The sequence below is a fragment of the Muntiacus reevesi genome, chromosome 10 (assembly GCF_963930625.1).
Source record: "Muntiacus reevesi chromosome 10, mMunRee1.1, whole genome shotgun sequence".
In the NCBI taxonomy this organism is placed as follows: Eukaryota; Metazoa; Chordata; class Mammalia; order Artiodactyla; family Cervidae; genus Muntiacus; species Muntiacus reevesi.
This window is the reverse complement of record NC_089258.1, coordinates 50,705,493-50,721,185: the sequence shown is the minus strand read 5'-3', so window position 1 is coordinate 50,721,185 and position 15,693 is coordinate 50,705,493. Positions and strand designations below refer to the sequence as shown.

General features: G+C 39.1%; 1 protein-coding gene across 7 annotated transcripts in view; it reads right to left on the bottom strand.

Annotated features, from left to right (window-relative positions):
* Positions 1 to 15,693, bottom strand: part of NEIL3 (nei like DNA glycosylase 3) — a 347,249-nt gene that overhangs the window by 34,001 nt on the left and 297,555 nt on the right. For all 7 annotated transcript variants that reach the window (XM_065946470.1, XM_065946469.1, XM_065946472.1 and 4 more), the window contains one exon: positions 3,267 to 3,394. In XM_065946470.1, the coding sequence (XP_065802542.1) occupies positions 3,267 to 3,394 (128 nt within the window). The remainder of the gene's footprint in view (positions 1 to 3,266; positions 3,395 to 15,693) is intronic.

Sequence of the window (15,693 nt, the reverse complement as noted above, 5' to 3'; positions counted from 1 at the left end):
TGAGATGGTTCGATGGCATCACCAACTCAATACACATGAGTTTGAGAAAACTCTGGGAGATAGTGAAGGACAGGGAAGCTTGGCTTGCTGTAAGTCCATGGGATCGCAGAGCCAGGCACAACTTGACAACTGAACAACAACATATAGATATTTTAATGATCAGGTTTCTTAGATTGCAAGTGACAGAGACTCAACTCAAAAAGTTTAGGCATTAATGGATATTTTGTAACTCATGGCTCTTAGGAAGGCTGAAGAATCAAAGTGCAGGAGAGCCAGGAATATAGCTGGATCTCAGGGACAGAGGGAATAAGGGATGAAGATGCCTTGGGAACTCTCTCTGTTTTATGGAGACTGGCTATATTTTTCATCATCTTGTCTTTCTGGACAAGCTAGTGGCTACATACAAGTACTAAGAGATCGCATCCCAGATTCCCTCCATCACAGAGAGGCTAACTCTCCTCAACTCCAGGTGAGAATGTTCATAAAACTCAGACTGACCCAATAGAGTATGTTAGGAAAGAAATGCTAAATTCAACTTGAACTCTCCAGTTACTGTGATCAGATAACCAGTTTCCAGAAGAAATGCTGTCCGCAAAAGTTAAGAGGGCAGACTGGACAAACAGTATGTATTTACTACTCTAAAGTGTAAAATTTGGGGTCCTTATCACACTCCAGCTTTTCCTAACATGTCACGCGACAGATTACAAAGCTACGTTTAAGCTGTAAAACCCTCTTACATGTAGCCTATCGTGGATTCCTTAAAGATTTTCCAGCAAGCTAAAAAAACTGTCACATTATCTTTTGCATTTCTCCAATAAATTACTAAATTATGAAACTGATAATGCATAATGCTTCACTAAAATGGCAAAACCTCTAAAATATTTCAGATACAGCTTTTGGTTTCTGAGTATGTATGTAACTGCAAATAATTAGTCATATAAACCACAAGTTAGAAATAGCTAATTTTTTGGAAAAGATAGTCATTTAAAAATATATTTAGATACAGGTTAATCCACAATATAACCTGTGTCATTCTGATTGAAAATAACAGCTTGAAGGGTGGGTGTGTCTGAGTGAATAGAGTTAAGATATATATATACGTAGCATTGGCAATACATGCACCCACAGTTAGTATATATTCTATTCAGTAGTGGGATTGTGAAAGTATACATTTATTCTTATTTGTTCATTATGTTTAGTTTGCTCTAATGAGTATTTGGTACATATTTAACAAAAAGTTAAACATGACTTTTTTCGTTACATATTAAAAGCTTCTGAAAAGTGTTTAGAAACAGTATAGGTATTAATCACACATAACACCACAACTGTGCTCCTAAAATAAATGTATGTTAAATTATTTTTATTATTTTCTGGTACTGTTCCAAGTGCTTGAGCACTTAGATACATCTTTTAGCAACAGAAATAGTTCGTATCTAGTTTGTACCTTTCTGAAGCTTGGATCTTACATGGCAGGTTCTCCTCCAGAGGGCTAGGCCTGTATTTCACTTTGATAACAAATGAGTCCCAGGAAGACTCACAGCCTGACCTATAAGATGCACCAAAATCCAAGGGCAGCTTTAATTGTGAGATGCTGCCTATGGAGGGAATACTGTAAGTGATCATTAAGCACATTTCTGGCTATGGGCTTTCGAAAGAGCAGACCAGCCTGGTGAGGAGAAAACAGGTCAGAAGTGAAGACAACGTTCCTGTCTCACACTCAGACCTGCAGCCCCACACAGGATCCCATTTCTCTGACACAGTCATCCATCCTCCTGAGCAGTTTAGGTCGGGAGAGCATTTCTGTAACTTGTGTTAAACTCTGAAAGGGAATACAGTTGATTTTAGGTTGCTCACTTCATATTCAAACAGCTGATCTGCCAATGACCTTGAATTGCTACATCAAATAGTATCTGAGGCTGCAGAAACTGGAAAGAAACAAGGACCACGCTGCTCCGCATCTGTACACTGAGGCGCACACCTGCCAGGGATGGTCCCGCATCTTGACGTAGAAGATGAGAACTTCAGCAAACACCTACGGACAGCCTTTCACTGGGAAATGATTCCCATTATCAGTCTGGTGGAGAAGACAGGATGAAAACCTCCCTCTCATTCTACAGAAATAAATCTGCACCTCACACCAGAAAATCAATAACATATCAATGTTTTCAACTATCTCACATGGATCCCATTGCGTCCTTCTCTGTTCATAGCAAAGGATTTTCAATCACATCAATCAATCTACTACCACAACAATGCAGCCTGCTCCCACAGGAACTAGGAGGTTATATGATGTTATCAATTCCAAACTAAGAAAAACCATGAAGGGACAGTGCTCTCCAAGGACAGCAGCTGCTGACAATGAGAGAACACGTCAAAGGAAAAGCAACTAGGTAAACTCTGAAGTACTCGAAACAAGCAAAAGATGAGATGCAATTAATAACAATCACATAGTCATATTATCTATGATCACTAGTCATCTTCATGTGGTCCAATAGCAGAAGGTGCTATTCACCTTTCAAGAAGGTGAAAACTGTTTAAAATATAAAAGAAAAATTTTAAATGGTTTAAAGTTTACAGTCTGCGATAGCTTAGGCTAAACTCCAAGAAGACAAAATTGACAGACATTTTACTCCATAGGACTTTGCATATTTTTTGCAAAAATCAGATAGATGACTACATACATTTCAACACCTTTACCACTAAGTCAATCTGTAAGTTAGCAACTAATTTCCATAAGCACTGTAAAACAGCAGAGAACCTGTTACTTCTGTGGAAAGTTTTTGAAACGTACAGGTCAGTTTCCATTTCTGTACAAGCCTTTGGAGAAAGAAGGAAGAGAGAAAAATATACAAATCTGGAGAGACATTCCAATCAAACTAGGAGGTGTCATAATGAAAATGATGGCACTAATGCAATAAACATTTGGTAAAAATGAGAGTGGGAGAGGGCACCACAGGGGGTCTGGAGATGAGTCAAACAGAGGCCTTGTTCTAACAACCTTTGGGAGACCTTGCCTGACTGTCTTTTTTTTTTTTTTTTAATAAATAAATTGACTAGCTCTCCAAGTAATGATGACATCACACTTTATTCTTCTACTCGCTGCTTTCCATGATAATTTCAAAAATTTCAACCTCTTGTAGTAGAGCTCTCTTAAAAATGGAGTACTTTCTCCATGATTAAATGTGACAAGCAGCAAATTGCAAGAAAAGCCTTCTGCAGATCTTTAAAGATAGAGAGGTCAGATGTATTGTACAGGTTTATCTTACCGTAAAGTTTTTGGCCCAAAGTACATGAAGAGCTCCTTCCCCAAAGTTTCCACGCCACTGTAAACATGTCCATTAAACAGTCTCAAGAAATCCTGACTGGAATTTTTATTATTATTCAGTGCAGCAGCCTAGGGGAAAATACACACGTGTAAACACACAAACTTGAAATAAAAATCATAATTTAAATCTTAACATTTTTATATTACTCTATGCTCAGGTGCATCCCAATGAGAAGAATCATCTCAAATAAGTTGAGTAATGTAAATAGCTGTTTACATACATTTTGTTAAATTACTAGGCAGTTATTTAAAAAGAGAGAGGCCTAAAGAAAAAAAAAGTGGAAAAAAAAGTCATTGGCACAGAATCAAAATGAATTTCTCCCAGGACTACACTGCTCTGTGCATGAAAAAAAGAAAGCACAGGGAAATGACATGCATGTTTTAAAGTTAAAAACTAGGGCACAGAGTCTTCCGTTTCCAAAGTATAGTCAAGGTCCTTGGAAGAGCATTCAGATAAAAACATCTAAACGTGGTAAAGAATAAACTAGGTAAAGAATATAGGCAAATAATATATTTTGGTAAAAAAATAAATTTTGACCTGTGATGATGAACTCATAAACCAGTAAGGAAGAAAAAGAGGGCAAAAGCCAAGTAAAAGTGAGAGAGAACCCCAAATGTAAGGAGCCAGATTTTATCAGAAAGGCATTTACTGGACATTAAGACATGAGACCTCCGGTTTTCATGGCTCTGTGGGACACAGAGGGTCACAGGCAGAGCCAGGAGTCCCCCTGGGGAGGGGAATCTGACCACAGGGCTGCTCCTCTCCCGCTCCCCAAGTGTAATGTTTAGAATAAAGGAAAAAGAAACCCAGTACACTTTCCCCCATCAGCATGGAAAACCAAACAACATATTGGTAGAATTACAACATATATACTGAACATCATAAAAAGATCAAGGTAATTACAGACGTAAAATATCAGGACTCCTGTGGGTAAAGGGAAGGAATGCATTGAGTTTACATATACCTGAGAAGCCATGCCAGCTAACCATTTTCTTTTTTAAAGAAATAAATTGACTAGCCTTCGAAGTAAAAATCATAATGACAGAGATAAACCTTTTTTCTGAAGCTGAGCAGTATGCATGTTGTGATTATAAAATTATAAAACAGTTTAGATACTGTCTATGAGCAAAAGGAGACAGTATGCCACTAGAGAAGAGTGGAGAAATAACTCCAAAAACAATGAAGAGATAGAGCAAAGCAAAAACAACAGCCAGTTATGGATGTGATCAGTGATGGAAGTAAAGTCTGATGCTGTAAAGAACAATATTGCATAGGAACCTAGAATGTTAGCTCCATGAATCAAGGTAAGTGGAAGTGATCAAACAGAAGATGGCAAGCATAAACCTGGACATTTTAGGAATCAGTGACCTAAAACGGAATTGAATGGATGAATTTAATTCAGATGACCAGTATATCTACTATGGTAGGCAAGAATCCCTCAGAAGAAATAAGAGTAGCCCCCATAGTCAACGAGAGTCCAAAATGCAGTACTTGAGTGCAATCTCAAAAAACAACAAAACGATCTGCTTGTTTTTCAAGGCAAACCATTCAATAACACAGTAATCCGAGTCTATACCCCAACCAGTAATGCTGAAGAAGCTAAAGTTGAACGGTTCCATGTTGATTGACAAAACCTTCTAGAACTAACACCAAAAAAAGATATCCTTTTCACTATAGGGGACTGGAATGCAAAAGTAAAAAGTTAAGAGATACCTGGAGTAACAGGAAAATTTGGCCTTGGAGTACAAAATGAAGCAGGACAAAGGCTAATAGAGTTTTGTCAAGAGAACTCAATGGTCCTAGCAAATACCCTCTTCCAACAAAATAAGAGACAACTCTACATATGGACATCACCAGATGGTCAATACCAAAATCAGACTGATTATATGCTTTGCAGCCAAAGATGGAGAAGCTCTATACAGTCAGTAAAAATAAGACTGAGAGCTGACTGTGGCTCAGTTCATGAATTACTTATTGACAAATTCAGACTTAAATTGAAGAAAGTAAGGGAAACCACTAGACCATTCAGATATGACCTAAATCAAAACCCTTAAGATACAGTGCAAGTGACAAATAGATTCAAGAGATTAGATCTGATAGAGTGCCTAAAGAACTATGGGCAGAGGTTCATGACATTGCAGGGCAGGGATCAAGACCATACCCAAGAAAGAGAAATGCAAAAAGGCAAAATGGTTGACTGAGGAGGCCTTACACATATCTGAAAAAAGAAGAGAAGCTAAAGGCAAAGGAGCAAAGGAAAGAAACACCCATCTGAATGCAGAGTTCCAAAGAATAGCAAGGAGAGATAAGAAAGCCTTAGTATGTGATCATATATATGGAATTTAGAAAGATGGTAACAATAACCGTATATGCAAAACAGAAAAAGAGACACAGAAGTACAGAACAGACTTTTCAACTCTGTGGGAGAAGGTGAGGGTGGGATGTTTCAAAAGAACAGCATGTATATTATCTATGGTGAAACAGATCAACAGCCCAGGTGGGATGCATGAGACAAGTGCTCGGGCCTGGAAAAGAAAAAAGAAAGCCTTAGTATGTGATCAACGCAAAGAAATAGAGGAAAACAATAGAATGGGAAAGACTAGAGATCTTTTCAAGAAAATTAGAGATACCAAGGGAACACTTGATGCAAAGATGGCCACAATAAAGGACAGAAACAGTATGGACCTAACAGAAGCAGAAGATATTAAGCAAAGGTAGCAAGAATACACAGAAGAACTATACAAGAAAGATCTTAATGACCTATATAACCACAATGGTGTGATCACTCACCTAGAGCCAGACATCCTGGAGTCTCACATCAAGTGGCCCTTAGGAAGTATCACTATAAACAAAGCTAGTGGAGGTAATGGAACTCCAGCTGAGCTATTTCAAGTCCTAAAAGATGATGTTGTTAAAATGTTGTTAAAATGCTGCACTCAATATGCCTGCAAATTTGGAAAACTCAGCAGTGGCCACAGGACTGGAAAAGGTCAGTTTTCATTCCAGTCCCAAAGAAAGGCAACGCCAAAGAATGCTCAAGCTACCCCACAATTGCACTCATCTCACACGCTAGCAAAGTAATGCTCAAAATTCTCCATGCCAGGCTTCAGCAATACGTGAACCATGAACTTCCAGATGTTCAAACTTCCTTAGAAAAGGAAGAAAAACCAGATATTAAATTGCCTGCCAACATCCTTTGGATCACAGAAAAAGCAAGAGAGTTCCAGAAAAACATATACTTCTGCTTCATTGACTATGCCAAAGCCTCTGACTGTGTGGATCACAAGAAACTGTGGAACTTCTTAAAGAAATGGGAATACCAGACCACTTTACCTGCCTCCTGAGAAATCTGTAGTAGGTCAAGAAACAACAGTTAGAATCGGACATGGAACAATGGACTGGTTCCAAATTAGGAAAGGAGTATGTCGAGGCTGTATATTGTCACCCTGCTTATTTAACTTCCATGCAGAGTACATCATGCAAAATGCTGTGCTGGATGAAGTACAAGCTGGAATCAAGACAGTGGGAGAAATATCAATAACCTCAGATATGCAGATGATACCACTCTAGTGGCAGAAAGTGAAGAGGAACTAAAGAGCCTCTTGAAAGTCAAAGAGGAGAGTGAAAAAGATAGCTTAAAACTCAATATTCAAAAAAGAAAGATCATGGCATCAGGTTTCATCACTTCATGGCAAATATATGGGGAAACAGTGGAAACAGTGACAAACTTCATTTTCTTGGGCTCCAAAATCACTGCAGATGGTGACTGCAGCAATGAAATTAAAAGATGCCTGTTCCTTGGAAGAAAAGTTATGAGCAACCTAGACAGCATATTAAAAAGCAGAGACATTACTTTGCAACAAAGGTCATCTAGTCAAACCTATGATTTTTTCCAGTATTCATGTATGAATGTGAGAGTTGGACCAAAAAGAAAGCTGAGCGCTGAAGAATTGATGCTTTCAAACTGTGGTGTTGGAGAAGACTCTTGAGAGTCCCTTGGACTGCAAGGAGATCCAACCAGTCCATCCTAAAGGAAATCAGTCCTAAATATTCATTGGAAGGACTGATGCTGAAGCTGAAACTCCAATACTTTGACCACCTGCTGGGAAGAACTGACTCATGTGAAAAGACCCTGATGCTGGGAAACACTGAAGGCAGGAGGAGAAGGGGACTACAGAATGAGATGGTTGGATGGCATCACCAACTCAGTGGTCATGAGTCTAAACAAGCTCCAGGAGCTGGTGATGGACTGGGAGGCCTGGGGTGCTGCCGTCCATGGGATCGCAAAGAGCCGGATGAACTCTAGCACCAATCAGTAGTTATCAAGCACTGGCACAGCAAGCCTGAGTACTCAGTGAGGGAAAAACATTCTTTCACATTTGCCATATTTTTATAAATGAATCTGTTAGAACCCTAAACTGAGAAGCACCAAGAATTTGATGCTTTTATACTGAACAAGACTTTTTGCTGTCTCTTGCATACACTTCAAACCAAGTGTAGATTAAGATAGCAGTTTTGAGGTGGGTTTCCATGACAACCAATTAGTAGTTTAAAATTCTCATAAATTAGCCCAGAGACTTTGAAGATGATGATTAATAGAGCAGATATAGATCAGTTTTGAATAACCTTTGTTTCAACATAGACTAGGTTTTATATTTTTTAGGATTTTGGCCATAACGTCTTATGATCTTTTAAATCTTCATTTTCTAAATTAATGGTTCGGGGGCCTGTGTTTCTGTTACTCTAGAGCCAATAGCCTCTTATCCCTTCCAGTATTCTTTACTAGCAACTCGTTTTCACTGTGTCCTCTGAAGTCCTCTGACTTCTATTAGGGTTCCCAGTGAGGGCCGGTTGGGCATCTGGCCCCATTTCACACGCACAGCCCTGGACACCACAGCAGCATCCCCCACTTCTTGGTTAGGAGAAAATGTGCTATGACTGTCACCCCAGTGTTTGCATTTTCCTTTAAGCTTTACAAGTTAAATCTAAAACCCATCATCTATCCAACATGCAGGAAAAGGTCACCACGCCAATCCGCACACCCTTCACCCTGCCCTGAACCTAGGACACTTCCTTTCTGGGACATACAGAACCCTCACAGCCTGTGCCTGACTCCCTTGTGACGGAGTCTCTCCCTGTTCCAGGTTGAGTGCACATCCCTTTGTTTCCCTAAGTACCTGTGTGCACCATGACCCCAGTGTTCAGACCTCCTTTTCTCTCCTTGATCTGGCTTTACCAAGTTCTGTAATGGCTCCTGGCAGAGACAGAGAAGATAACCTTGAAATAGACAGCGGTGTCATCATATCTAATAAAATAGGAAATGGGTCCCTAATGTCTCCCAGGAAGTCTGCTCACAGCACTAAATTAACCATTTTGCAAGAACTTAACACCATGTAGTTTAAAATTCTCAGCCAACAGCTACCATAGTTCATGCCACTCACTTGGCTGTGTCCACGACTTTGACATCCTCTAAGGATAAAGATGGCAGGTGGCATCTGGACACACACTCTCCACATAAAAAATGTACCATTTAGGGCTGCTGAACTGGATTCATTCATTTTAGAAAAGTTTATTGACTTTCTACTGTGTGTGAGGCCTTGCTAGGCCTTATTCTAGACGTCTGAAAACCAAACCAGATCATTTTCTGGGGAAGTTTCCCTCCCTGTAAGGATAACTGCTCACTGTTCAATGGCTAGACTGGGCCATCTAAAACTGCCCCATTATCAAAACACCCAGATGTAATTCAACAATAGCACATCATTGGGTTTTGTTACAATTGGCTAAGCAAAATCTGTGAGTACAATTCATATCAAAAATTTTTGTGCCACTTATTCTTAAACCACTGTAACATCCATTTCAGAAAGTATAAATTAAAAGAAACCATAAAACCCTGGGGTGGGGGGGGCGGTATGGGTTCTTAATGAAAACCTTCCTTTTTCTTGCTCCAAGTTAAATGCCAGAGTTCCAAATAATGTCTATTAGGAAGAAATCTAAACCTAGCTTATTCTGATTTTTATCCTAGATTTTCCCTGGGAAATTTCTAACTCTGTGCTAAATAAATACTCCTATTAGTTCCTGCAGTCCTGAAGAAGTTTGGTTCCATATGTAGCTAATGGTCAGCCCAGCTAAAATGCCCTCTAGACCAAGATTGAGGGGCAGGTTAAAAAAAAGAGGTTTTCCATACAGTATTAATCTGTTAAGACACCACAGGCTGTCTTGGGGTATGTATCTATGTGCTGTCCAATTACTGCCAACCATCAGAGGTTTTAGGAAGTCTAATGAATGTGACCATGGGAAATGTCTCTCCAGCCAAAGGAGGATTCAGCAGAAGGCCCTCCCAAATGTTAGGGTTCCTGGGCCACTTATTAACAGGACAAAGAGGAGTATGTGCCCTTAGAACTAAATTGCTTGTACATAGGGGGATGAGTCAAAAAACACAAATGCCAATATACTTAAAATGCATGACACCAGTAAGTCTCTTCACACAGCTGTCCACGAGAAGTGAACCATGGTGTCCTGATGGACAGAGCCACAAAGAACCAGAAGCCAAATCTTCACAGGTGTGCTGGTTTTGTACTCTAGTCTCTATAATCAAAAATAACATAGAATAGGACATCAAAAACAGAATGTAGAAAGGGATGATATTAAAGTCTCTACAAATACTGAAAAAAGATGTTTTGAGCCTAATGAAGGTGAAGGTGACTATGACAATACAGATGTCAGCTGGGGGCAGGTGGGGAACGACAGGTGGCGAGGCTGGAGCTGTGGAAGCACACAGATTTGACACCATCCGATGACTTCTGTGGCACAGCCTGCTCCAGCTACAGACGCCGCGAGCCCTTGGCTCAACTGTGTGTCAGAGTTAGTTTTTTAATACTTGATGAGGTGCTTGGGAATTAAAAAGACATGTTAGCACAGCCTCCTCCTTGCTCACACACACAATTTGTCACTCGCTGTACACTCCAGTACACTCGCTGGGACTAGAATTTCCCTGCCTGGGAAACAGAATCATCTTGAGGCTTTCAACCTGCCAAACCCAGCACAGGGCTTTTTACAACCACTGTGCTGGCACTTACCGACTGAACAAGTGTCTGTGACTCCTGTTTCTCCCTTATTCGTCTGTGAGCTCCTTGTGGACAGCAACTATGGTGTTTCCTTATCCCTGGGCACTTCACACGATGCCTGGAGCTCAGGAACATCTGTGGGATGAACCAGATCCCTCCCTCCTGCCCTCTCGGTATTCCCCACCCATCATCCCCATCTTGCTATACCTTTCCCAAGGTTTCTTGGCAAAAACTTCTGCTCCACCAACTGTTTTAGCTCCTTTGAGAATTATTAACATCCTAGTCTCTTATTTTCTAATTATCTGCAAAGAAATGAGGCTGAAATATAGGAGTACCAAGTTCTCCTGACTACCAAAAGCTAGATGGATGTAAAATATTATAGTTAATCATAATTTCCCATTAAGTAAAAAGAACTTTACAGGAAGGTTTAGGATTTCAGCAACCAGTTCCAGCTTGCCCTGGTTTTTACTTAAGGTGTTTCAGTTCAGTTCAGTCACTCAGTCATGCCCGACTCTTTGCGACCCCATGAACTGCAGCACGCCAGGCCTCCCTGTCCATCACCAACCCCCGGAGTTTACTCAAACTCACACCCATCAAGTCGGTGATGCCATCCAGCCATCTCATCCTCTGTCATCCCCTTCTCCTCCTGCCCCCAATCCCTCCCAGCATCAGGGTCTTTTCCAATGAGTCAACTCTTCGCATGAGGTGGCCAAAGCATTGGACTTTCAGCTTCAGCATCAGTCCTTCCAATGAACACCCAGGACTGATCTCCTTTTACTTAGCATTTAAATGGCTGCTTTAAAAACATCTATCTAATACCTTATTTGGGTTTTGAGGGAGATGATACAAAAAGATCTTTTATCCAATTGTCTATCATTTATCATTTGGGCACTTGACCCAAATCACCTGATCCCCAGTACACTATCATTTCTAAAACAATCTGCTCTAGAGGATATAAAATAAAATTAAAATCAAAAATTTCAAAATAAAAATTTCAACTTATAATTAACCATCTCAAGCACCTGAATACATTTTAAACTGCTTTTTTCTTTTAAAACACCATTTGAGGGAGAAATTCTTATATACCAGTGATGGTATGTCCCATTTATTTTGAGAGCTCTTATGTACAAACAGGGCAAGGTTTTTCCAATAAACCCAAGAATTACAAGAGATTCACTTGTCCTACTCCAGAACCTGGGGTTATCACCTCTTCTTGCAAGATTCAGCAGCCCACGCAAAATCAAAAATTAATTTTTTTCAAGTGCTCGGGCCTGTTGGGCTGGGAAGATCCAGAGGAATCGGGTGGAGAGGGAGGTGGAATGGGAGACCGGGATGGGGAATTCGTGTAACTCTATGGCTGATTCACATCAATGTATAACAAAACCCACTGAAAAATAAAAAAATTAAAAAAAAAAAAAAATTAATTTTTACAAGCCTATTATTTTTTCTGTAACTATACACAATTGTCCAACATATACCTGACTTTCTCATTTTGACCCTTATAAACTTGTTACTATATTATCTGAACATTTCATTCTTTTTTTCCCCCCTGAAATAAGAGAATAAAATCTCCTTTGCCACAATTTTAAGTATGATTGAGAAGGGTTCACCTTCCCATTTTCAAGTGGCTTAATAATAGGAAATCATCAAAACAACATATATCTTTGGAGACAGCACATGATTTATTGTGCTGATTACCATTTATCCTGCCTATCCATGGGTGAACAAGGAAGACGAACTTTTCAGAACAGAATAAGACTTTTCCACAGATAAATGATTCAATTCTAGCGCAGTTACATATTTCCCCTAGAGAAAAAATATACCCTATTTACATTGACAGTCTCTCCTTTTTGTCCCCCACATAATTTTTATCCCCAATACAACAATACTTTTAGTAATCACAAGCCATTTATCAATTTAAACCATAAAAAAACCCTAATTTTAAAATGGTCACTAAGCCCCCCAAAAGAGGTCTTTACATAAAAACCTGTTCTACAATTTTGTAAGGGCAGAGACTGTAAGCACTTACTCAGAGGCTAAATGTTTTATACACAATATGATTACACCAAAAGATTACATCCCTTTATAAAGTCATCATCAGATAGGTGGGTCTGGTGAGAAAGCCCTGATCTGGGAGAAAAAGGAACAAACAATTACCAGGACGTTTACTACAGCTCAGACAGTAAAGAATCTGCCTGCAATGCAGGAGACCCGGGTTCAATCCCTGGGTCAGGAGGATCTCTGGAGAAGGGAATGGCAATGCATTCCAGTACTCCTGCCTGGAGAATCCCATGGATGGAGGAGCCTGGCAGGCTACAGTCCATGGAGTCACAAAGAGTCGGACACAACTGAGTGACTAACACTACCACTACTTCTTACTTTGCTAGGCACTAAGCTAAAAGTTTTATGTGTCCTATAATCTGATTCTGACCAAACAGGCAGAGATGTGAGTATAAGCAACGAAGGAACTGGAATTAAAAAATCAAGATGATCAGATTTTTACTCTACATCATCCCCAACACTTTAGGGTTCACTAAAAGCTCCAATGGCTGTGAAGAATCATCTCCCTGAGTTTCCTTAACTGTTTTCAGTTCACTCTTGCTCCATGACTTTACGTAATGCTGAATGCTGGTAGTAATGATCCTGAGTCATTAAGATGAAACCATTACCCGGATCCATGGAAGAATGTAAACAAATACTATTATGCATGTTCTATACAAGTTAAAAAACCTTTTTTTAGATTTAAATGAATAAGCTTCATTTAGCTAGAAAATGAATCTTTGTGGATTAGCTCATTCCTTCATATAATGGCAATAAAATGAATTATGATTTCCACTTCCTCCACTATAAACAGAAAGGAGGGAGGAAAACTTTTATTATATGGCTTCATTATTTTCTTGTAATAGAAATTTCCATTTAACATGCATAACAAAATACACACTCATAGAGAAAGATTCCAAATTGAATTTATTTTTAAATCTTTCATCAAAACTATTTTTGCACTATTTAAAACTTTGCTCCTCTCCATCCATTCAAATGTTTACTAACTAACTCTGAGACACTGTGAAGGGCATATCAAGATGAGTAAGAATAACTAGCATACTACATACATATATCAAACCTTAAGGAGGGAGAGTAGCCAGAGGATCGTGTTTCAAATGAAATGAATGCTTATAAACTGTTTCATATTCTGTTTTGTGAAAGGAAACTGAAAACATATGCAGATTACACACCGATTTCACCAAAATATTGTATCCACCCAACAATTAAAATCGAAGGATTGACTCTTCACAGCTCATTAGGCAGACATGTTCATTTATATTCCAGTGTTGTTTCTTACCATAAGGTTCCAAAAGCTCCAGCAGCTTTATGCGATGTGCTTACAGAGTTGCATAATTTTATGCTGACAAGACAGTGGATCAAAACTCAGAAGTAATATAGTGCATGCACAACTAGAAAATGCTGGGCTTCTATGGCTAGGCTTTCTTCTTCAAAATGGGGGTCACTTGTCACAAGGAGACATGCCTTTGAACATTTTCTCCATGAACTTCAAACTTGAGCCAAGAGGAGGACTACAGGCCACAGTAACTGATTCATTACAACAGTAGTTACACAGGTGAGGTTCTTTTTTTTGATACAATGATTATCTGGAGTTTAAATCATTTATTTTAAATGCCCAATTAGTATTTATTTAACTCCCCTTTGTACTTTTTCATGTTTATTGCAATATAAAGAAGATCATATGCAGTTATTATTTTTCAACTGCTGCCTCATGAAAACTAATAATTTCAAGCCAGTAGCAGAAACCTTTAAATAGCTTTAATGCTCAGGCACAAAGGTCTAGGAAACATGGGATCACCTATTAAAGTAGTGATTATGCCAAAGATCTGTGACAACCTACCACATTTTGATGAAATTTACTATAGGGCCTGCCTGGTGGTTCAGTCAGTAAAGAATCTGCCCACAGTGTGGGGGACCCGGGTTCAATCCCTAGGTCGGGAAGATCCCCTGGAGAAGGGAATGGCAACCCACTCTAGTATTCTTGCCTGGAGAATTCCATGGACAGAGGAGCCTGGCGGGATCTCAAAAGTGTTAGACATGATTGAGCAACTAACACTATGGATTCAATGCCCCTCTAAAATGCAAAGACCCTTCATGTTTACAAAGATGATTATTTCTTTAGATCAAGGGTCCATAAAGTGAAGCTATGGCAAAATATTTAGAATATTCCCAGTGATAAAGGGATTATTAATTTCATACTGATTTTCATCATATCGATTTTCAAAGCCAGTTCCCATAGAACCAGATTCTTGATTCCAAATCATAAAGACCTATTCCAACTTTTAATACCTTTTTATGTCAAAGTATTAAATATAGTAATGTTGAAGGATTGCTTCCAAGTGATATTATTAATTGTTCATCCACTGATGAAGCATCCATGCTTCCTGGAAGCATGGATTCCATTTCATGTTAATGGAAGCCATTAGCATTACCAAAGTAGGTAAGCCAACTGGCTAAACTGAACAAAAGTAGACATGGTGGCAGATACAGCCAAAAACTTAAGGTCTCACTTCTCTGATTAATAAGTAGTCACCACTATATGCTGAGCAGTATGGTATTCTTGCCAACATGAATTAGCATTTTCCTATTGAACCTTTTATAACTGAGGGGAACTGTGGTTAAAAGTGTCAGACTTTGGAGTTTGAAAGAAGGGAGATTAAACCTGGTTCATCCCTTCCTAGTCATGTGATACTGGGCAACTTAATTATTTAAACTCACTTCGAGCTTCACATTCCTTATCTTTAGAATCAGGTTAATCCTTTATCATAGGGCTATTATTTTTTATAATGAAATGAAATATAACAGTTCTTCAAAAGCACTTTATGCCTTGGAACTGAAGATAATCATAAATGGAAAGGAAATGTTCATGCTGGTCCTAAAGAAAAATGAGGTAATGTCTATTTAAAACATTAAATGGGATTCTCAAGGAAGTAAGTTTATCTGACTCATCTTGTATCCTTGGGAGCTAGTAATAGCTTAAAACTTAATACAGAATATATTATTGTTTAATGATGTAAATTATGATATCTGTAACATATTCATGCCATATCCATTACCATACCCTATTCCCTTTACTTCCAAAATGGCAATTCTGTTCCCTTCTCTTCATTTCTGTCACCAGCCCCCTCCTACGTGCTCCAGGCAGCCTTCTCGGATTCCTGCAATTCTCACCTGAGAAGGCAGCATGTACCCTGGCTTTCTGCCAGTCTTATGATTTTCCTTTGCAAGGAGAAGGATCTTTC